At 30.0% G+C, this 24246-nt stretch overlaps 1 protein-coding gene across 1 annotated transcript in view; it reads left to right on the top strand.

Moving 5' to 3' along the window:
• Positions 1–1236: 1236 nt before the first annotated feature.
• The window catches only part of LOC107454216 (uncharacterized), a 135866-nt gene continuing 112856 nt past the window's right edge, over positions 1237–24246 (top strand). The window contains exons 1-2 of the mRNA XM_087151988.1: positions 1237–1298; positions 13718–14952. Coding sequence (XP_087008114.1) covers positions 13728–14952 — 1225 coding nt within the window. The 5' untranslated portion in view covers positions 1237–1298; positions 13718–13727. The remainder of the gene's footprint in view (positions 1299–13717; positions 14953–24246) is intronic.

A 24246-nucleotide genomic window follows, 5' to 3' on the forward strand; every position in this document is an offset into this window, starting at 1 on the left:
AAAATATTTGAAATGAGAAGATTAGATTGAAGCACTTTTTGCTGTTCCGTGCATGTTTTTTTTTTTTTTTTTTCCGTGTCGCGCGTTTTCAACTAATTAAAAAGGACTAATTCTTTCACCTCCAATCACGAATAAACATCCAACACATAAATCCTCCCAACTTCCCCGATTGGCTACTTTAAGCCTGACATTAGCAACTTCTTCACAAAATATAATTTAAATTAGAAAATAACAAATTTTTCACTTAAAAAATTGCAAAAAAATTTAAAGTAAAACATTATTGAAAAATTTAAATAGTATCTTCCCGCTTTAAAAAATAATCAAAGAAGAATAAATAAATGAAATAAAATTTTTTAAAAAAAGTGTAATACAACCAGCCCATAAGTCCCCCCCCCCCTTACCCTTCTCCTTACCTCAATGATTTAATCTGAATTATTACAGATAAAAAGAATATTCATTGAAACAGCGAGAAGCATTCATGCTGCCCAGAAAGAGAGGGGGAATATCCCTACAGATTTTCTCTATGGAGGTACCTTTTTTTTTTCCAGGGACCCTTTTTTCCGTACCTTTTTTTCCAGGGACCTTTTGTACCGGGACCTTTTTTTCCGTCTACCGACGTTTTGAGCTGTTTTCATGCACAGTATAATCTAAACTTATCAGCCGTGAATAACTGAAGCAAAGTTTAAAAAAAAAAAAAAGGCATATTACTCACACAAAAAGCGCAATTTCATGAGCCTTAACATTCATGAATTACTGTTGTTAACTCACAACAATACGCTCACAGCTCCTATATTAGTCCTTGCTCACAGCAGTTATAAAAAAAAAAGCATGTTATTCACAAAAAAAAGGCTCTATTCATGTGCCTTCAAAAAACAACTTTAAAATATTTAAGCTATTTGACCACTATAAATCTCAGATAATTTATTTACGACAAGAGATAGTATATATAGAGTAAAAATAATACTTTTGCTTCAACTTTAAGGTACTTAAAATGAGGCTTTTTTTAATTTTCTTTGCCTGAAAGGAAAAATTTAGACATTTGAAATTAGAGGAGCAACTACAGAAATAATGAAGCCCTGTAGTGTTGAAATGGGAGAGGGTTTCAAATGGGGGTCGATGTAATTTCCCCATCTGGTTGGTTTGGATGTGTCATCCCTTGTCCACTTACACTAATTGGCTCCGCCTTTTTCTCGGACTCTCCTCTGAAAGCATTTTCTTTATCCAGAGCATTTTGTTGTTAGTTTATCTTCTTTGTTCAATGAAGTGGTTGATATTTGTTTATTAGTTGTGTTTAACTGGTAAAGAAGTAAGATTTTTTTTTCTATTTTTAATTAATTTTGAGTGTTTTATTCATTGTATTGATACATTTATTAATTGTATTGATGGATGATATCAGTTATTGTATGCTTAGCTCTGTTTAACTAATAAGTACTGCGAAATGAATAAGAATAGTTCAATATTTAATTAATTTCTGAACTTCATCTTTTTAATCATATTGTTGAAATTTTTAATGGAATATACGGATAAAGATCATTTATAGTATGTTTAACTGATAAAAACTGAGAAAGAAGAAACTTTTTTTTCGATTCTTAATTAATTTTGAGTGTTTTGTTAATTGCATTCATAAATTTTGCTGGGATATACAGACAAGGATCAGTTATTGTACGTTTAGCAGTATTTAACTAATAAGCACTGCAAATAAGTGAGAATTGAGGGATTTTTAATTAATTTCTGAACTTCATTTTATGAATCATATTGTTAATTTTGACTGGAATATACAGATTAAAATAATTTATTATGTGTTTAACTAATAAAAACCGTTGAAAAGTAAGATTTTTTTTCCTCCATTTTTATTAATTAGAATGTCGTTTTATTAATTGTATTGATGAGTTTTGCTGGAATATACATATTAAGATAATTTATTTTGTGCTTAACTAATAAGTACAGCGAAATAAGTTAGAATTATTTGATTTTTAATTAATTTCTGAACTTCATTTTATGAATCATATTGTTACAATTTTTACTGGAATATACAGATAAAGATCATTTATTTCATGTTTACTTAATAAGAACTGCGGAAGAAGTAGGATTTGTTTCGATTTTTGATTGGAGTTTCATTTTAACATCTGTATTGATAAGTTTTGATGGAATATACAGAAAGGATTATTTATTGTATGTTTATTTGCATTTAAATAATAAATATTGAGAATTGCGAAATATTTGTATTGATAGAAATTGTTTTGATAGATTTTGCTATACGGAAGAGATCAGCAATATTGCACTTTTAGTTGTCTTTAAATAATAAGTACTGTGTCAAAAGTAGGATTTTTTTCAATTAAATAATTTCTGAGTGTCGCTTAATTAATTCTATTTATAAATTTCGTTGAGAAATACGAACGGATAACTATCAGTTATTTTTTGTTTAGTTTGTGTTTAACTAATAAACGTTGTGAAAGAAATCAGATTTGATTGATTTTTTATTCAATTTGTGAGTATTGATTGTATTGAATGTTGTAATATATGGCACCCAATGAATGTTGCGATCAAATAAGTTTATTTCTCTATTTTATACATTTAAACGATTGTCTTTTTTTTTATTCAAAAAAAAATGATAGTTTTGTACCTTTTTCATTGAATCGACCAGAAAATTTTTGTAGTCTATTATAATTGGAGAAAATTTTCAGTCAATTACTCATAGTGCCGGCGGCAGAAAACATTTAAGCACCTCGGACGATACTGAAAAAGAAAAAAAAAAAACATTAAAGAGTAAATTAAAGAAAGACAAAAAAAAATGTTTTGACTCTGAATCTAAATTCTACAGTGATGCTTAATTTTTTTAAAAAAAAAATCGCATGTTTTGATAAAATTAACAAAGCATAACTCACTAAATTGAATGGAATGAATGAAAAGAAAGTCCTCATGATTGTTCTCCAAGGTCAAAATGAGGAGTCCTCCATCTCACCCTTTGTTTGTTGAATGTTTATCCGAATGTATGGAAAAGAGATATTACTGGAAAATGTGAATCTCATTCATTCAATGTCAAACAAGTGGTTTTTCAGTTTCACACTTTTCCTTATATTTCTAGTAAAACTTTTACATCTAGAACTTTTCCCATTAAGAGAGTTAAACCAAAAATTTATAATTAAATAATAACAATAATAATAAATAATTATAATAAATAATGTATAATTATAAAAAAAAAATAATTAATAATAATAATAATAAATAACGTATACTTATAAAATAATAATGATAAATAGTAATAATAATAAATAATGTATAAGTATGAAATAATAATAAATAATGTATAAGTATGAAATAATAATAAATAATGTATAATTATAAAATAATAATAATAAATAAAGACGTAAAAATTTATTATTATTTTAGAGTAAGTTTTTCTATTTCTTAGTTTACCGACCTCCGACTTTCCCGCTCCTGTATTATAAAATATTCATACATTGAATAATTAAATAAAATCAATACAATATTTACTATACATTTTTTAAGAAATATTTCGAGTATTTGCTAAATGTTATAATTGTTTTTAATCTGAGGATTTCTAAGCACTAGAAACGCAAACTATTTTTTAAACAAAAAATTTTGTAGGAATACGTGAATAAAAAAAAAATAAAGAATGGAAAAAGGATAAAATTCATTTCTTTAAAAACAAAGGAATTACTCCATTCAAATAACTTTTCCCAGTTGCGTGAGTTTTATATTTTAGTGCTGCCATCTAGTAAACAAATTTGAATTAGTTTACAAAAATACCGAGTGCTATTACTCTCGTATTTTTTAAAAAAAAGTTTTGGGAGTAAAATAACTATTTCCTTAATGATGAACATAATTTTCTGTTTAATTTACACCAGCATCTTATTATAGAATTTTTTATTTATATGATTAAAATAAATTTTATTTATGATTATTTTTCTAAGAAAATTTATCTATTTTCTAATTTTACTCAGATAGATGTTTTAAAAAGTGCATGAGAACTTTTTAAATTTTTTAAGGCACTTTCGTGATTCTTTCAACGAATATTAACATTCTTAAAGCCCGGGCGAACCCTGTTTTATTTCATCTTTATAAACCAAGAATTATAATATCAAGGCTTATATTTTACTTCCACTCTAAAGAAAATTATTCTTATAATTTTATAGTTCATATATTTATTTATCTCATTTTTTATTTATTTTATTTTTAATTTATTTTGTTTCTTATTTATTTAATTTTCTATTATTATTACAATAACTTACTTATTTTAGTTTGCATACGAACTACAATTATTTATTTATTTATTATTATTATTGTTTCAATTTTTTGTTTTATTATTTACTATTATTATAATTATTTATTTATTTTATTAATTTTTTATGTATATTTATTTATTTAATTGCATCATTTATAATCTTGTAGTTTCAAGAAAGATAAAATTAGTTATTATTATTAATTATTATTTTATTTGTGAGTAATATTTTATACTCAGTAATAATTTTTAAATTCTGCTGCTCGTATTTTTTCTTTTTATTAATGGCGAAATATATTTACGAATCATGACTGCTAGATTTCTAATAAATTTTTCGGTTTTCGTTTTCATGCTTACATATTCTTCATCTATCTTTTTTCTTCGTGATCACGAATTTTTGATAACACTATACCAGTTAAAAAAAAATTTGAAAGTCGGAAATAACAGCTGCTATTGCAGTTTTTGAAAAAATTTTGAATTTCAATAGATATAGAACATTAAAATAATGCAGTTGGTTATTTTTATTGAATAACTCTGGGGAACATTTTTATTATCATTATTATTTTTAATTATTTATTTATTTATTTGTTTGTTTTGAGTTGCATGGGATTTTTTAACAGATCTTGGAACCCATTGTATCGCATATTTTAAATGTGCCATCGGTTTTTATTTTTCCAAACTTCGGTATTTTTAACATTTATAGTCTATTTTTTGTCGAAATATGCAAGTTTAACGAAGTTATATACAACAGGGATTCGCATAAATGTTGCAAAAAAATATCTAGGAGAGTTAAGGCATATCATCAGGATTAAAATTATCGAAGCCCTATCCGGGAAACTGCATTATGCGCCGTTAGAGGGCGCTAATCTGCATACTGTTTCTTATCGTGAACTATTCGGACTCATTTTGAGCGTGAGCTTCTGAACAGGTCATAATAAGGGAAGCACCCCTAGCCGCGTATGGCAACATTTCCGGGTATGGGTCTCCATGCAGTTTTAATCCTGATGATGCTCCCGAAATCCCCTAGAACAGGGATGGCGAACCAATGGCACGCGTGCCATTTATGGCACGTGACACAATATTCTGGGCACGCCACCGATCACAAAGTTTACTATAAAGCGTATTAACAATTAAATTGAAATTCACAAAAAACAAAAACGAAAAAACAATTATCAACAAAAAAATTTACAATTAATTCCAAAAACAATTAATAACCATAAAAAACAAGGATTAGCAAAACAAGCTAATAATAAATAACTAGCAAAAAAAATTCAACAGTCCTGCTTAAACTAACATCTTACAACCTAATATAAGTTATTTGTCATCTAATCTGCAACAACAGAGGTTACACTGATGTTACTTTAAGTTGAATTACGGGTACAACTGAGGCATTGCAAAAAAAAATTTTTCATAGTAAATAAAGAGTTTTGAGTTGATAGTATTTAGTATTATTATTTTCCCAATAATCACAAAGTCAAAATGATTTGACGGCACGTCTATGACCTCATTAAACAATTTTTTGAAAAAAATGGCACGTTGGTGCATAAAGGTTCGCCACCCCTGCCCTAGAAATTTGCCGCATAATTTACTAGATCTCCTGTTATATTTAAACATGTGCATTTCGATCGAAATTATACTAAAATTGTCATTTAAAAAAAAAATCTGTAGCTTTAGGTGCAAAACTTTCTGACCTATCAAGTCTTTGCGTAAATGCTACAAAAAATTTGTAGTATTCAATACTCTACGCTTGCTAATTTTCTTTTTTTAAAAATTTAATTTTATTATTTACATCAATTTAAACCCGACTAGGAAGCAGTTATTTTTTATCAGGTTCATTTCTTTGCCGTTATATTTTATCAGATTCAAACGATACTGGCGAGTAGAAATCAGTATCTTTCGCTGAATGTAAAGTACTAGGTTGTTCCCCAACCAGGATTTAAGATATAAAGGGGAACGGTATTTTAAATTCTCTGTTAATTTTTCTGACAGAATTATATCCATACAATTTTGCAATCAGCAGTTTTTAGAAGATAGCTAAATTGGACACCTTTGTCGGTTTTTAAATTTTGATAAATATCTTTAATTTTGTGAAAACTTTGAGTAAAAGAACTTTCTGGCAAGCATCCAAATCAGATTTCATTAGTTTAAGGTATAATAAAATTAAATTTTGAAAACTAACAAGCGTGTAATTTTAATTTATTTAACCAAAGCCACAAATCGTATAACTTTATTAATTTTAACTTTTGAGGAAAAATCCGTAGATGCTCTAAAAATTATCAAGCGCTATTTTTCTTTAATCTTATAAAGCGACCCCTTTATTTGTCTCCTTATTTGAAAGGTATTGTACTGTGTCGTATAATATTTAATATAGTATCATCAAAAGTTTGTTAAATACAAAATAGATGGCGCGCTGAACTCATTAATGCTATAAAACAATGTTTTCTGCTGCATGTTAGATCATTCCAGCTAAAATATGGTCTAGATTTACATTCAATTTTTTCCTGAAATACACGGAAAAGTCAGTGAATGTTTTGTTTCTGCAATTATGCGGGAACCAAGGGGAGTTATGCGGGGAGTTAGCAAAAACTATAAAATTACGAATATTTACAAATTAGTTTTAGATTAATTTCATTCATTTTAGATCGCTAATAAACGAAAAGGGATAATGTGGATTGATATCTTGAACAATGCTATAGTTCCATTTAGTATGCAATAAGGACCGTATACAATGAAACAGCTAATAGTTCATACGCACTTCGTCTTAATTGGTCACTGACCTGAAGTTCAATGAAAAATTACAAAATTTCAATCAGTTCTAAAAAAAACTCACAAAATTTCGTATTATAAATCATTCAATTCGGTAGAATATTTAAAAATCAGTTCATAGAATTAAATTGCTCTTTACTTCTAACAGACTTAAAATTTCAAAGGAGGCTTTAATCCGATTATTCAGAGCAAAAGATTCTTTTAAAGCTTCAATAATCGAAGTCCATACGAAGTAAACTATTTGCTTTAAACTTGACTCCATTAGTTACGCCATCAAAATTTAAATTCTTGTATAATGGATGAATCCACAAATACTCGGTTTTCCATCCAACTATCCTTCCGTCCATTGCATAATTGATTTCTTTTGAATCTGGTCTCTTGATTCCCTAAAAACTACCCATCCGTAGCAGCAAAAATACAATAAAAAAAATTAATAAAAAAAACCATTAAACTTTTCTAAATAAACCGCTCAGTCGATAATAAGGTCAAATGAAGATTAAATATTTTTTCGATTGCATCCATCCAATTTCTCTCGAGGAAATCATTACCGATAAAATAATTCCTTTTGGGCAATGTGGGAGGAGGGCGCTGCAATCGCCAGAGGGGTAGAATTGGTATTTCGGAAAATTATAATTAAGGGTCGCTTGATTTCCAATGCCGAGCATTTATGATAGATCTCTGGAATGGATCGTTGGGATTCGGTTAGTCGTTCGAAATCCCAAAATGGAAAATTCTACTGAATAAGAATAATTAAATTTGAAAGCCCATGAGAATATAAAGTAACAATTAGTGTGTATTTTGGTACAAGGATGTAACAAAGAATAATAATTAGAAAATTGCAGGCTTGATATATATCTCGCAAAATTACAAATGAAGGAATTAGGTCTTTTAATTTAAAATATGATTTTTTTTCCTTTTTATTTGTATGTCTATGAAATGTATAATGCTTATGAAGTACCACTTAAATTTAAAAAAATTAAATCCATGACACACTTCCATGTGAAGTTGTACTGCACACTGCAAAAAAACTCATACATATTATGTTTGCATGTTGTAATAAACATTACCTATGCGGACTGGGCTTGACATTATATATCCGATTCTTCAAGCTGTGACATACTTTGACAAGTAAAATTCTGAAGCACTAATACATTATATGGAAATTATAATTCCGTAATTATAGAAATATTTTAGAGTTGGTTGAAAGGTGTAATAGATTATAAGTAAGAAGTAGAGCAGCCGAATTTACTTTAGATTGCAGATAAATGTTTTCTATGTTTTAATGTATGCTTCTTGGTTTAGTAAATTCGATTTATATGGTTTTTACCCACTACTACATCTAAATGATTCAAAGGCTCGTTTAGATAGCGCAGAATTTCCTGACTAATTCTGCTTGCAGTGTTTGTTGTTTCGCTTAGATTCATTTTCATGTTCACGAAACGAAACATAAGAATGCAAAAATATGACTTTTTTAAAAAATTCGATTTCTCAGGAACTATTCGACCGATTTCGCTCAAATTTTGTATTTCGGCATGTAAAATTAAATTATTTTAAATGATGCAAAAAATTGCATACTTTACAATTCAAAAAATTTTCAACCATTCTAATTCCAATAAAATAATAAATATTTACTAAAAGTTATTTTTTACATGGAATTATCTTTGAATAAACGAATTTTATAATTGAGTGTAAAGATATTTCAATTCGCTTAAAAAGTTCTCGAGATATGACAAAGTAAGCAACATTAAGAGGTCTAAATTTTGGAGTGCTCTTCTTATCAAATTATTGGGACCATATTTCCGAGATTGTGGTATCCCCTATATTTTGGGGTACAGAGATCCGAATCCGTCGAAAAAAAGATATGTTTATTCAGAGAAAGTACGTTTCTGTGTCTGATTTTGTATCTTTAAATATTGGCTGCGTTTATTTATTTATTAGCATATTTGAGGTCAGCCCTTCAAACCATTAAGATGGAGTCCTAGATAGTAAGGATCCAATCATTAGATCAAAAGTTATTCATGATGGTCCGTTTTTAATTTTGCAGCCTGTACTTGATATTTTTGGTGTACTTGATATTTTAAATTGTATAATATTTATAATATTATATTGGATAATATTATAAATATTTTACCAACATTTGAAATGATGTTTGAAACGAAATATTAATGGTGTAAAAATACTTGCAGAATAAATAAGGCAAGTTAAAAAGAATCAAACAACCGACATACAAAACATACAAACAACCGACATTTAGACATACAAAAAAAGGAAAAAAGAAATCAGTAAGAAGTATAAATGCGTAATTAACTGTCACCCCCTTTAAGTATTGAGTTTTTCCAAAAGACACACTTAGTTGACACTTAGAAATCTAGTATATATTTATAGGTATAGTTGTAGGTATATATATAGTTATAGTTAATTTTATAGGTGTCAATTCTCACGCAGCTGTAGTTTCTTTACAATATAATATGTAAATAAAGTATTGTATCTGTAAAATGTTCAAAGTTTGTTTTATATTTGTTACCACTACTAAATTTTTTAAGACAACGACCAGATTAAGCTTTCTGTTTAATTGTTAACACTTTATTTATTAGCATATTTATTTTAATTTGAATAATTTTACAAAAGAAATTTATTTATTCAAGACTGTTTTTAACATTTTATTTATTGAATTCACTGGATTTTTTTTACAGTGGCAAATTTAATAACATCTTATCATTTAACTTACTTTAAGGTTTTTATTTCTGATGGAATTATATTATTTTTGTAAAGCAGTTGCATTAAAATACCTCTCAGATATCAACTATTAATGCTTTTTGGCTGACATTTAATATTGATTTAAGAGTCATTTAGTAAAATCAAAACCAAATTCGATTTTAAAAATAAATCATCTTTCTTAAAATTAAATTAATATAAAATTTCAGTTCTTCTCGTTTTGAAATAGTTTTTTTTAAAAATAATGTATAAATATTTACAAAGTTAAAAACTCGATTGTAATAGATTTCTATTCTGTTGTAAGTGGTAGTATAACAACAATTAAGGTAATAAGGTACAATCATTAAACTACAACAACAATCCCTTATGGTTGTCAGGCCCTACATATTTATTTAAATTATTAATAAATCGTGGCGGTTAAAATCGTTGTAAAGCAAGTTTACCAAATCACAACTCAAAAACATAAAGCACAAAAATGGGTTTATTATATTTTAAAATTAAATAAAATAAATATTGTTGGAGGTTATTTACTAAAGATAATATTTCGAGACTGAAATGAATTTCAATTTATTTTTCATTATCTCATTTTATTTACTCTTTTATAAGTAACAATAGATTAAATGTTTAATTTTATGACTGATGTATACTAGCTCCATGACATGTCTACACTAGCCTCGTATCATGGAAATAGTGTAGACAAGAACATCTTTTTTTTAAAAAAAAATATATATATTATTAAAAAAGTACTTTTTCACATTAGCTATTGTTTCTTTTAAAAATTAAGATAACCGTTCAAATTTTAATGAGAAAAATATTATAGTTGTTTATTTTATTGTTAATTATTGTTGTTGTTGTTTTATTATTAATAAAATAATGGTTATTATGTTTTTTTTGTTGGCAAAATTACGAAAAGTGTCCCCAGGAGACCCCCTTTCCCTTATCTATTAATCTTTACTATTTAATTTAAAAATAGTTGAAAAATGCCAGAATCGTAAAACATTAAAATTTTTACCGCATTTTAAGCTATGTAATTTCAAATCATAAAATTGAAAATTTTATTTTATTTCATAACCGTCATTGTACAGCCTACCCAATTTTTGGGTTTACGACTACTAATCTTCAATTCCGTAGCCTTGTAATTTTGTACCCAATCCAAAAGACAAGGGAATTTCTGGATAAAGTATTGGGTGAAATTTACCATCGTGGAGGAATTTATGATGGAACTAATCCGAATTTGCCTTACATGGGGAGGAAAATCGCGAAAACCTTCCACGGTTAGCCCGACGGAAATGGGACTCAAACCCATGATCCGTCCGCCATTGAGGATATTTTACGTCAGGACTGTGGTCGATGCGAGCCGGGTGCGGAATTCGTATCGACCAGCCATCGCTGAGATTCAAACCCGGTTCACCTCATTTGAAGATGAACGCTCTTTCCCCTGAGTCGCCACAAATCAAAATCGAAGGGCCGGGATAGCCAGGTCGGTAGGGCGCTGGGCCCATATCCAAGAGGTCGTGGGTTCGATCCTCGCCGGCCGAAGACTCCCCGTGTAGTAAATGGTGGCTGATGCAAGTTAAATCTGTCGAGTCTCAAAGTCCTCCATGTTCCCACAACAAATCAATACCTCTGGGGGTACTGATCCAGGAGTTTCCTTGTCTTCTGGATTGGTTCAAAATTACAAAGCTACGGAGTTGAACGTTAGTAGTCGTAAACCCATGAAATTGGGTCTGCTGTTCAACGACGGTTATAAAATAAAATAAAATCAAAATCGAAAATTTGAGCAGAATCGATTAAATAAATCTGGAGAAATTAAAATTTAAAATCACAACTTTTATTTAATTTTATTTCTCGAAAACTATAGGGTCGTTTTCTTTCAAATCGTCGAATTAGATTTTAGCATAATCGATACATTTTTGGGGGTATTTAAATCTACATTTTTTGCGGATCCCTAAGAAAGTGGATAACTTAGTATCGAATAAGATTTTAGCCTCATCGATACATTAATCGCAGGTTTTTCAATTGTCTCTTTTTGCAGACTTCTAGGAAAGAGTATAACTTAGTATCGAATTATATTTCAGCCTAATCGATACATTTATCAATTAGGCTGAATCGATTAGATTAATCATTAATCGATTACATCTGACATTAATCGATTTTAAATTTTCTCTTTTTGCGGACTTCCAGGAAAGAGGATCATTTAGTTTCGAATTAGATTTGAGCCTATTTGATACATTTTTTGGACCCCTTTAACTTTCTTTTTAATTCCCCTAAGAATGTGGATAACTTAGTATAGATTTATATTTCAGACAAAACGATGCATTTTCGGCAGCCTTGAAATTTTCTCTTTTTTGTTTACCCCTAAAAATTGAATTAAATTTTAATCTAATTTATTGAAATTGGATTTTATGACTCTCTTTTCGAATTTCATTCCTCTTTTTGAGGTTACAAAAGTATTACCTAAATATGGACAGCTTATAAAAAAAAAAAAAATTTTGTCTTTATTATTAGTATTTTTGGTTTTAATTTCAAATTACGGCTTATTGTTTAATTTTTATGAATGACATTTCCCACATAGATAGAAGTGAGGAAGTTGGGTTTAAAAACCCACGCTTTAATTATCACGAAAAATGATTTAAATATATCTTATTTTCTAATTTTGTGATTTTGATATCTATGAATAGAAATAAGACCGAAGTCTGGAGTTATGTTGAGAGTTATTTGATCTTATACGTGTTTTTAATAATAGAAAATTTTGAGTGCTAAACTAAATTTGAAAAAGGAAAAAATTATTTTGGGGACGTTACTGGCGAGTAGTCCCTTAGTGTTTTAAAATGTTTGGCTTAAGACAAATGCTCTGCCTAACAATAGTTCTGCCTTCGATGATATAAAAATATATGCTCCTTACAATTCGAACTTTCGATTATTATTAAAGAAAGTAATAAAATATTCTATATTTGCGTTTTAAAATTGGGCAAAATTTAAAAAAAAAATTATTTTGAATTTACAATTTTATTTGGATAAATTAGTTTTACAATTGCGGGCAAAATCATTTGATTCGTTCAAATAGTTACATAAATATAGCAGAATACGTAAAAATTGAAATTGACAGTAAAAAGATTCTTGATAAATTCTTAAGGATAGAGTAAATTCTTGACCGTTCTCTTGACTAAAATTTCAAAACAGTGGCTCCCTCCCCCCCTCCCCCCCCAAAAAAATCTAAAATTTTAATGGAGCAAAAAAAAAAGCAATGCTTATTAAGAAAAAAGTACGTTCTTTTTTTTTAATTGCAATTTAAAATATCGTCTGCACTACGACCTTTAATAAGTTTGCATGCCAGTATGCTATAATTAGATTAAAAGTAAATAACTATATTTTTTTTCTTTTGCGCATCTTGCGATCTTGCGTGTATTTTAAATTTTTGTGCTGAAGAAAAAAAAACAACAGTCGAATAAAATAATAATTATTAGTTTTTATAAACTAGTTTATTAGTTGCAGTTAATGTATGCATAAAATTGATAATATAACAGCAAATGGAAAATTTTTAATACTCATTCAAACGTAACTGTTACATAAATGATGTAACTAATTAGGTTAAATAAAATAAATGACATAGATCCATGTGCTATTTTATGCATTACCAACAGTTAGATTTTTCACACAATGAAACTCTTTTCTATTTAATTTCAATTTCACGGTAGAAAGTGCACAATTAGATTTTCTTTTTACACATCTGGTGCACATCATCGAAACACAAACTTTTTTCCCACAGTTAACGACTTTTTTTTTTAAAAAATAAATAAATATTAATGTGATGAGAAAAATACTCCTAAATTATATCCATTACATACGTTTCAGTGTTGTTGTAAGTTGTTTTTTATTTTATTTTTCCTCTGAAGAAACGGGAAAATATTTTTATTCTTTTAAGAAGTTTTTTTTTTCTTCTCAAATCCGATCCATTCATCTGTAACGATATCTTTTTTACGCACTATTTAGGTTGGAAAAGATGAGATTAGAAGAAAACAAGAAAAGCAACAATGAGGAAATTAATGCCGATGACGAACAAGAGATGGCGCTCGAACCAGAAAGAGAATCGTCTATCGACTCGCAAGTTTCTGTTTCTTCTCAGTCTGCAAACAGCAGTGGTGGAGTTGTGAACTCAGGATACTCGCGTGATTCCGATGAGGAGGAATGTTTTGTTGACATCCGAATTCCATCGCAAGACAACGCTGGTGATCATCAGAATCTTGACAGTGCGGTGAACAGATATCTATCATCGTCTACTGAGTGGTGTTTTGTAAGAAGATATCCTTTGAGGATATCTCCTCGTTCACCGCGTATTGTGAGGCTGACTCCTCGTCGTTTGTGGTTTGAACGACACTGGGGAACGGGTCTCCCTGAGGATGACCGACGGGAACAGTCTCCTCCATCAAAAGAATTAGGTCATAATTCCGATTCGTCTGATCTGTTCAACAAGAAAATTGTGCATAATATTGGTGTGTTCTATTCCGATACTGATCTATGCAGGGATCCAACCGAGGACCCAGTGGACGATGTGCCGTCGGTTAAAAAAGAGATAGGTGCTGCTGACAGCATGACTAGCAACAATGCGGGTAATTTGGGGGAGGGTATGAACCCTTCCCATGATCAACACCCGCGACGTTCGTCCAACAGTTGCAGGAGTACAAGACGCCTTCAAACTCATACACAACTTACACAGGATACCTTTGCTCCCTTGCCGGATAATCCACAACCGGATAATGCCATTAATAATAGTGCACTGCCGGATATACTAAATTCACATCTTCCACCGCCTTATTCAACTTTACCCCCCGGATCAGGAGACCGGGGCGGCGGACGAAGATTACCGCCACCCTCTCACCCACCTCCCCCACCACCCCCTACGACAGCCCCGGCATGTCCACACTTATCTGCAAATCCCCGCAGGACGTCGAGGACTGGGGCTGGCCGCAGTGGGGCTTTTAGGGGCTTCAGCCCTCGGGAGCGGGGTGGAAGAAGGGGCGGCCCCAGTTTTTCGGGTCCCCCTGCAGCCTCTGAATCTGACGAACCTAAACATTGTTGTGGGGTAATGGTCACCCAAACAGTCAGTATTCGGTGGTTTATTGTTATGATAGCTTTTGTAGGACTTTGTTGTGCCATAGTTGGTACTGTTCTTGGTGCTCTTAAAGCCACTGGGAGAGAACACCTGACAGTTTCCTTGCTCATGATTGGTAAGTTACTTTTCAACTTATTTCCTTACTAATACCTAGAATTTTATTTACTTATATTAATTAAGATTGCTTTTCAATGCTTATGTGACACAAACCAATTGATAATTCTCAATTTTTGCAAATCTTTATGAGTCTAAACAATGCAGCATTGGAATAACTTTTCAAATAATAAACGCTTTTTTACTTTTCATAAAATTAAAATAATTCTAGACTTTTTTTAATTTTCATGAAACTGCAACTGCAATTTTCATGAAACTGCAACTTTTCTTCATTCATAATGGCCTTTTGCGCCATTTTTCATGCTAGCGCAGGAGACGCTGGTTTAAGATGGACAAAACTTAATCTAACAGCTATGATTAATTGTTACTAATTCATAATAGTTGTTGGAGCTGGTTTAAGATAGACAAAACTTAACAGCACAACTCAGTAGTTGTAGTATATTATTCATTACTAAGTGTTATTTTCTGCGGAAACAAATTTTTCGAAAAACGATCTTAAGATATTGCCACAAAGAGAAATATTCTTTTTGGTGTAAAATTAAAATTGTATATTTAAATATTTGTAGTTTTAAGCAAATAACTAATTAAAAATGAAGGTGACTGCATATTCCTAGTTAAATGCACTGAAAATTTCCGGGTTGTATTCACACTTATATCTTAACTTTTAAAAAGCATTAGACGCAATGTTCCCAGTTTGGGAACTTGGCACTTTTTTCAAAAAATAAAGATGAGCAACTTGATTTATTCTTAGCACTGATTTACATAAACTTCTTAGACTTCCAGAATATATAATTCATATCTATCTGAAATAATTTGTGAGCTAGTTTTTTGAAGGTGATAGCTCATAATAAAAATGTCTACTTTATTAAATCACAAATGTTGTACATTTTTTTTCCTTCTTAAAAATTGAGTTTACGGTATTATTCGCAGAAATTCGTAGGATTTAATATCAAGTGAGCTTAGCGCTCAGAAATTTTCTATTAAAAGGAAAACAAATAAGGAGGGGAGGGGGTGCAAAGTAATTTAACGAAATTCTCTCTGTATATAAGCCGTCAGCAAAAGTAGAAAACTGTTTCTCCCCCAATCGAGAACTAATCAATAACATGTTTCCGTCTAAAACGTGCTGCTACCGATGCCACACTTCGCAAACAAACTTCCACTCATTAAGACAATCGGCTCAGAAAGCAGCGTGATTCGTTTTAAGCACATCGTTTGAAACAGAACAGATAATTGATTTAATCTGTTGAACACTAGTCTGTTTTAGCTGACTTCAAATTCTTACAGTTTGTGCAGGGAGAATTTCAGAGTAAGGCCTAATACATTTGTGTAATGTATTGGAAACTAATTTATCATGCTAATTAATTTAGTACAAGCAATGAAATATTCTTAATCACCTAAAAGGAATTTTGGAAAAGAATTTTTCGTTTGAGTAAGCGAAAAAATAATTTTCTAAAAGACACAGGTATTTATCTGACAGATCATTTGTCTATATTGTGAAAATAAAATATTATTAATAATAATATGGCAGGGTTCGATAGCACTTAAAAAATATAGGCTGGTACCAATTGTGTTATAGCGAAGATGAAAATTTTTTAATATTAGTTTTCACAGTTTTTTTGAGCAAACGAAAAGATAAACAGATGTCTAGAACAGATGTCTAAAATAAACAGATGTTAAGCTGACAAATGACTTGTCCAAGTTGCAAAAATTTAAAAATAAATAATAATAGTAATGGGACAGATTTCGTAATCACTTTTAAGAGAAAGTACATTAAACTGATATAAATTGTCGAGGCTACTCTTTCGAACCATTAAGATTGAGTCCTAGAATGTGAAGATCCGTTTTTTATTTTGCGCACTGTACGTAAACATGCAGGCTAAGGTACTCATTGCAAAGAACAATGAGTACAACATCAGAAATGTACGGACACTCGGCCAGGGAGACCCCTTTGCCAACCCAACAACTTATCAAAGATTCTAAACTCTTCAAGATATTTTTGTTTGGTACTAAAGATTAATATTATAAATATATATAATTCGGATCTAATTTTACATGTCTGCAATATTTTAAAACTAAATTGGTAGTCAACACCGTTGTAAGTGGCAGAATTCGCCAAGTGGATTTGCAGGGCTATTTTTATAAATCCAAATTTGTCTGTGACCTCAGTCATAGGTTATTATAGTAAAAATTTAGATTAATCTGACATACATGAAACAGTTTCAAATGAAAGATACTTGAAAATTTTAAGTAATGACTTTACGTTGTTTAAATTCAAGAACTTTTCAATGATTATTGAAAAGAGTTTAAGCTCATATACAGTTAAGCCTGTAATCAAGAAACTAAAGAAAAAAATCTGTACTTTTTTATTCTTAGCAGGCTTTTTTCAATTCTGGTTTTAAATCTTCATTCGAAACAACATAAGTTAAGATGTTTTAAAAAGAGGTCTCATCGATTTTATCCCATTTATTTGTTTTTTTTTTTTTTGCAAAAAGAAAACTAAAACTTGGATGAAAAATGATCTGCAGATTCTGTATTAAGCTGCAGAGCACGCTACCGTGCTTCAGGGTTTATACTTCAGGGGTCAACACTAAAAAAATGTTGCAGCATAAACAGGGGTCTGTTTAGAAGAAATTTGGGTCCGTTAACGGACCCTTCACAAAATATCTTTTCATAAGAACGGACCCTTCACAAAATATTTTAACTTAAAAACGGACCCTTCACAAAATAATTTATCTTTTAATCGGACCCTTCACAAATTTGTTTATCTTCATTATTGTTTTGTTAATCGAATAAACCCTTCCCAGGGCAGAAAACAAGAAAGATGGATGTAAACGAACTAAGTTTTGTCTTCGGCAGACGCTTCTTCCTTTATTCGTCCGAAATGAATATTCTGCGTTCAACAGTATAGGCTAAATACCAAATATTTGTATGTTGCATCTCTAATTTAGTAGCAGCAATTGTTTATCTTTTAAAATTAAAATTTTTTTAATTATAATTTTACAGTGTCAAGCTTAATCTTGTATCTCTTTAAAATTGAAAAACTCCTTGAAAAAGTTTTTTTGCAATAACTGGACCCTGGTTGAAAGAATGTGACTTAACGTTTATTTCATATTCACAAATTACAAGTAATTTTTTCACAATTTTACAAAAACGGACCTTTCACAAAAAAAATGTCTGGACAGACCCCTGATATATGTCTTACTGCTTCTTTCATAATGGTATTCTTTTGTATCGTTGCAAAATGTTACTGCTACTTTCATAATGGTATTCTTTTACATCTTTGCAAAATGTTCTGCTTCTTTCATAATGGTATTCTTTTACATCTTCGCAAAATGTTACTGCTTCTTTTATAATGGTATTACAACTTTGCAAAATGCTACTGCTTCTTTCATAATGGTATTTTACGCCATTAAAAAATGTTACTGTTTCTTTCATAATGATATTTTTTTTACATAATTGAAAAATAATACTGTTTCTTTCCTAATGTTGTTTTTTACAACATTGAAGAAATGTTGCATTTTTGCAACATTAGCCAAAAATAAGTCAATTCAAAGGCAGGTTAATTAAAATTAATTAATTCATCTGTTTCGTATTATAATTCTAGAATAAATTGTGTTCAACCGAAGAAACTTAGTTATAAAAAATTAAGTTTATTAGTTCAGGATGAATATAAAACACTCAACTAGCGAGAAAAACCTATCATCGATAATTTCGAAGAATTTCTATCGATTTTTAGATTATTAAGTATCGTTTCGGTCATACTTCAATTATATCTGAGTTTAGCAGACAAGTTGGTGCCATCTCTGTTGAATCATCGATTTTTTAGAAAGCCTTTTTCTATAAAGCTTTTATTGCATTCCTTTTGCAGTGCTATTATGGATATGATATATCGATTGAAATATATCGATTATTGCCTTCACTATGCTGACCAAGAGTATCGTCTTTCATGGCTACAACAAAAATCATTTCAAGCGATGGAAATATTGAATATTTCAAAAATGTCATCATTATTATTCTTTTTTCTAAATTGCATCTTGTTGTAAATTGTTAGAGGTCATTTGTTGTAGCGATAGAGCAGTTACGTTTCTTTTTATACTGTATATGGTATGTTAAAAATATTTTATTCGTCGTTTGTCTTTGGCATTTTTTAGCATTTTTATAGTTTGTCTTTGGCATTAAAATTAACGTTAATTTTTTACATAAGAAATTAAATCAATTTAATTTTTGAAATTAAGTTAAATTTAATTTTATTAAAAATTTTAAAAAAACAGTAAAAAGTGGTAGCTAAAGTTATGGAAAGTTATAGTATTTATTTATGGAAAGGTCGATAATTTTGTCAACTTTATAAAAATTATTATATGTGGATCGGAAATCAAAACATTGTGTTTTTTCAAAGCTAAAGTGGTAGGTAACGGAGAGAATTTTTCATTTATTCTTATTACAATTATTAGACATAAATGTACTAGCATTTTTTTTTTGTTAACGCATTTTTTATAATAATATTAGTATCCCCAATAATACTAGTATTATTGGGTTAAGAAGTAAAATTTATAATTAATGAAAATGTTCTTAAAATACTTACTACTGTCTTCTTATTAATGAAAATAAAGTCATTTAATTCTATTTCTTACACATACTAAAATAAGTTATTAACGATAATTTTAAAAAAACTGGAAATATTCGGGACAATTAGAAAATACTATAACTATTTAGCTCATAGCCCAGTTTTTTTCCATGGCTTAAATTAAATTCTTTCCGACACGATTCCGGTATCTATTATAACTTGCAGACGACATTCTAATTTAAATTGATAAATTAGAAACTGACATGATTATTAATATTCCGTTTCGTCAGTTACCAATTTTAACTGTAACCGAAACCTAGACCGAAAATAACTTATGATTAATTATGGATCATGAGAATGCTAACTATTCTAAGCAGACGAAAAATATAATAAACTTTTTCATTAATGATATTCTTCGAAAAAAATCGTTTGCGTCAAATGGCGCTGAAATTTGGTTATTAGTGAAAGAAGGTTCTTGTTCAATTAAACCTGTGTCAACTAACTCAGCCAAATTGGAGAATGTTGAATAACTTGGCTCCTGGGAGGGCGTAATTAATTGTCGCAGAGAAAGAAGTTGTTGCTGCTATATCAAATCATTTTTGCATGGGGGGGGGAGGCAATTATGTTTTGACATTTTCATCGAGCTATAAGTTGAAGAAAAATGCTGCTTTTTTTGTTAGCTTTCATCGGAAAAAGTAACCGGACTTTGACGGTTTGTGATTCTATGCAATTAGTTTTTAGATTATTTTACGCAAATGGATAATATTATTTTGATTAACTGATCTGATTTTCCCGTTTTATTAGTATCTGCTAAGAGGTAATATTGCGGTGAAATAACTATTTTTTTTTGTTTTATTCTTTAAAAATAGTTAATTTTTTATTACTTTATTTTAATTTAAACCCTATCTCACGCATTTTAGGTACGCCATTTAATACTGAACTACTCTATCAGGCTTTGATTTACGCCTATATCATACAAGGCATGTGTCTTGGGCTTGCTTCTACCAGAGTAAATTGGAATAGAACATCAGTATTTCGTTTTTGAATGGCCAATATTTTAAATATTGGTCAATACATTTTATATACAAAGATTGCTTTTTTAACTTAATTTTTCTTAAATAAAGACTTATTGAGATTTCCTCTGACCCCCCCCCCAAGAAAAAGAAACTTTAGCTAATGTGTTTAGAAAATTAAAAAAAAATTAAAAAAAAAGAAAAAAAAAGAATGAAACGATTAGAATTACCGATACACATGAGTTTCTTTTTTAAGTAGATAGTAGTTTCTGCGGGGAAAACGACTTGTTCATTAATTAACGAAATAAAGCTTTTTGGCTATTTTCTGGCATTATTATTGCAGTATGTTATTTCACATTATTGATCATTTCTCTCATGTATTATTCCATGAAATGCATGTTGTTTATTTAACACTACAATTTTCTTTTTCCACAACGGAACAAGGAAAATTCCCAGAGTTTGATTGCTTTATAAGCAACATAATCTTTATTTACATGTTCTCAGAACAAATATTTTTCTAATCTGGCTCTGGCAGAAATGTCAGAATCCTAATCTTTGTTATCCACCAATCCACTCATTTTTTGCCATTTACCTGATAAAAACGGAAACGCACGTATCCGGGTTGCTCCGGTTTTTCTTCTTCCCCTCCGACGAAATAGAAGAAGTTAACGAGATTCCAAGCAGAAGCATGGCGATATTTTTTTCTGAAAAGCAAGAAGATAACGCACCGAAACAGAAATAACGATAATAACTACAAAAAAAAGTGTTCCTGTGTACCGGTTAAGATAGGAAATGGGTAGCACAGTGGATTAAAGATTCCATCCGTTTGAGCGTGAACGGGGAGATACTGAAATTGTAGAAAGGCCCTGGCTACTTGGGCAACGTAATAGGTGAGACGTGATAGAAATAGGAATAAAATGCTGGAGGGGCTTAGATACGGTCAAGGGGTTCGCTTGATCGTGAGATGAAAGAACAAAAACGATTTTATTTTTTCTTACCGGCATGGGTAATGTAATGAGTTAGGCAAAGCACTTGTAGCGGTTTGGGAGTCCTTCTGGTACTAATTCATTTGGAACCGTTGATGGAAGGTTTTTATGAGTGTTACTTCTATGGAAGAATGGCTGATTCGGAGATATATTCCATTTCAATAATCTCAGAAACTGTATGCAATCTTTATGAAAATTTCTAAATATAGCCGTTGCTCCGGTTGATTTGAACTTTTTATTTATCATAGTGTCAGCGATTAAATTTTTCTACCATTGAAAATTTATTAATTTTTTTTACAATTTGCTGCTTTTTTAAATATGTAATAAAATATAATAAAAAGAAAGTGTATGTAAATAAACAAAGGATATTTTTCTTTAACTGGCATACGTATGACAAATGACTTACAGTGGATTGGAAGTCCTGGTACGAATTCATTTGGAACCGTTGATGGAAGGCTTTTTTGAGTGTTACTTCAATGGGAGAATGGCTGATATGAAGATTATATTGCGTTCTAATAATTTCAGAAACTTAATGCAATCTTCATGAACCGTTGATGGAAGGCTTTTTTGAGTGTTACTTCAATTAGAATGGCTGATATGTAGATATATTGCGTTCCAATAATTTCAGAAACTTAATGCAATCTTCATGAACCGTTGATGGAAGGCTTTTTTGAGTGTTACTTCAATTAGAATGGCTGATATGTAGATATATTGCGTTCCAATAATTTCAGAAACTTAATGCAATCTTCATGAACCGTTGATGGAAGGCTTTTTTGAGTGTTACTTCAATTAGAATGGCTGATATGTAGATATATTGCGTTCCAATAATTGCAGAAACTTAATGCAATCTTCATGAACCGTTGATGGAAGGCTTTTTTGAGTGTTACTTCAATAGGAGAATGGCTGATATGTAGATATATTGCGTTGCCCAAAAGGTTAAAACTCAAAAAAAGAGATTAAATTTAGCAACTTTTTCTGACTAATTTCTTTCGGTTTACCATTGAAAGTGATGGCAAAGAATTCTTTTTGCTCTAAATATTAATGATTTACGAGGTATGTTATTGTGGTAGTTGTGCGATTGAATAATTAAATAAATATAATGTTAATTGAGTTTTACCACTTGCATTTTTAATCGGTGCAATCCCTTAGAGGGTTAACTGTATGAGAAGCACGTGTGACACCTGCATTGAAACAAATTAAAATGACTTTCGGGTTACAAATTCTGATCTATTTTTACGCATCGATTCGAATTTTCAAGATCTGTGATTTTTATTATCTACAATGACGTTATTTAAAATGATATGAAGTAGTATAGAACTCTCAATTTGAATGTAATCATGAAAAAGTGTTATTGTTTTTTTTTTTAACTTAATGCTAGCTGACATAAGACTAGACACACTCAAATTAAAATGTTAATATGCTAGCCGAGATGCTAATTTCTCCGTTTTAGGGGAAAATTTACTCCAGTGGTTGCAAAATTTTTGTTTGACAGTCGCAATTTTTGTTGTGTAAATTTGATTTAAAAAAGTTGATCTCTAATTTAATCACCACTGCATGTCAATAATTCAAAAGTCCAATTGAAACGCCATTATATGGCGTTTATATGAAATATTTACAGGGGAATGTAAAAACTGGTGACTATTAAATAACATAAATCTATTAGAAGAAGTTAAGGTCAGCAATTTTTTCTGATATATTTCTTTTAGTTTACTGTTGAAAGTAAATACAAAGAAACTAAGAAAAAATGCTTACCCGTACCCGGACAATGAGTTCACGTCAGTAATTTTTAAATATGAATAATTTGTAATTTAAGTTAAGGTGGTGGTTTTGATGGAATTATTAATTAGATTCAAGAAATGTAAATTATTGATAGTCTCTACCACTTCTAACATTTAAAGTCGCCTGTGGCATCGCTGTAGATACAACTTATCTTTTGGTGAGTCTGTAAAAGTTAAGAAACATAATCGAGATTATGCCATTTTTAATTTTTTAACCACTTAATAATATCTTTTACAAAAAACGGAGCATTTGTTAACCCTGTACTAGCACTCTTATCTTAATAGCATATATATATATATATATATATATATATATATATATATATATATATATATATATATATATATATATATATATATATTATTCTCTAGAAATAACAAACATTGCATCACTTATAGTCGTTTTCTACAAAAATCTACAAAACGGAGTGTAAGAGATTTATTAATCTTTGTGCTCCTGACAGATCGTGAATGATTTTCGAAAACATTTTCCTGACGATAATAGTTGTTCGAAATAGCTTTTTTGATCTACAGCCTTGAGTTTAATGTACAACAGTGTTGTTTATAGCGACAAAACAATATTCCACGTTTCTGTCTGCGTTGAAATAGTTTTCATTTTTGTTGAAACGCCATATTTCATTTTAAAAATATGCAGGTAGGACAAAATATTCGAATTCTCTGACATACTAAGATGTTCGAGAGGAGATAGTTTGTAGCCTTTACTTTTTTTTTTCTTTTTCGAAAATCTATTTCAGTATCTGTTTCTGTCAAAAAAAGGCTGGCACATCATAACAGATTCACTTTTTCCCCTAACACATATTGTTTGAAATATTTTTTTCGCCTTTTTTTCTTCGAATTGTAAGGATAGATAGAACATATCTCCGCTCACGTTTTTGGCAACTAAATGTCAGCCGCTATTCGCAGCACGTTCTCCTTTTCTGATCGCGCCAAGTT

The sequence above is a fragment of the Parasteatoda tepidariorum genome, chromosome 9, assembly GCF_982258835.1.
Source record: "Parasteatoda tepidariorum strain Cologne lab strain chromosome 9, Ptep-v5.0, whole genome shotgun sequence".
NCBI classification, from domain to species: Eukaryota; Metazoa; Arthropoda; class Arachnida; order Araneae; family Theridiidae; genus Parasteatoda; species Parasteatoda tepidariorum.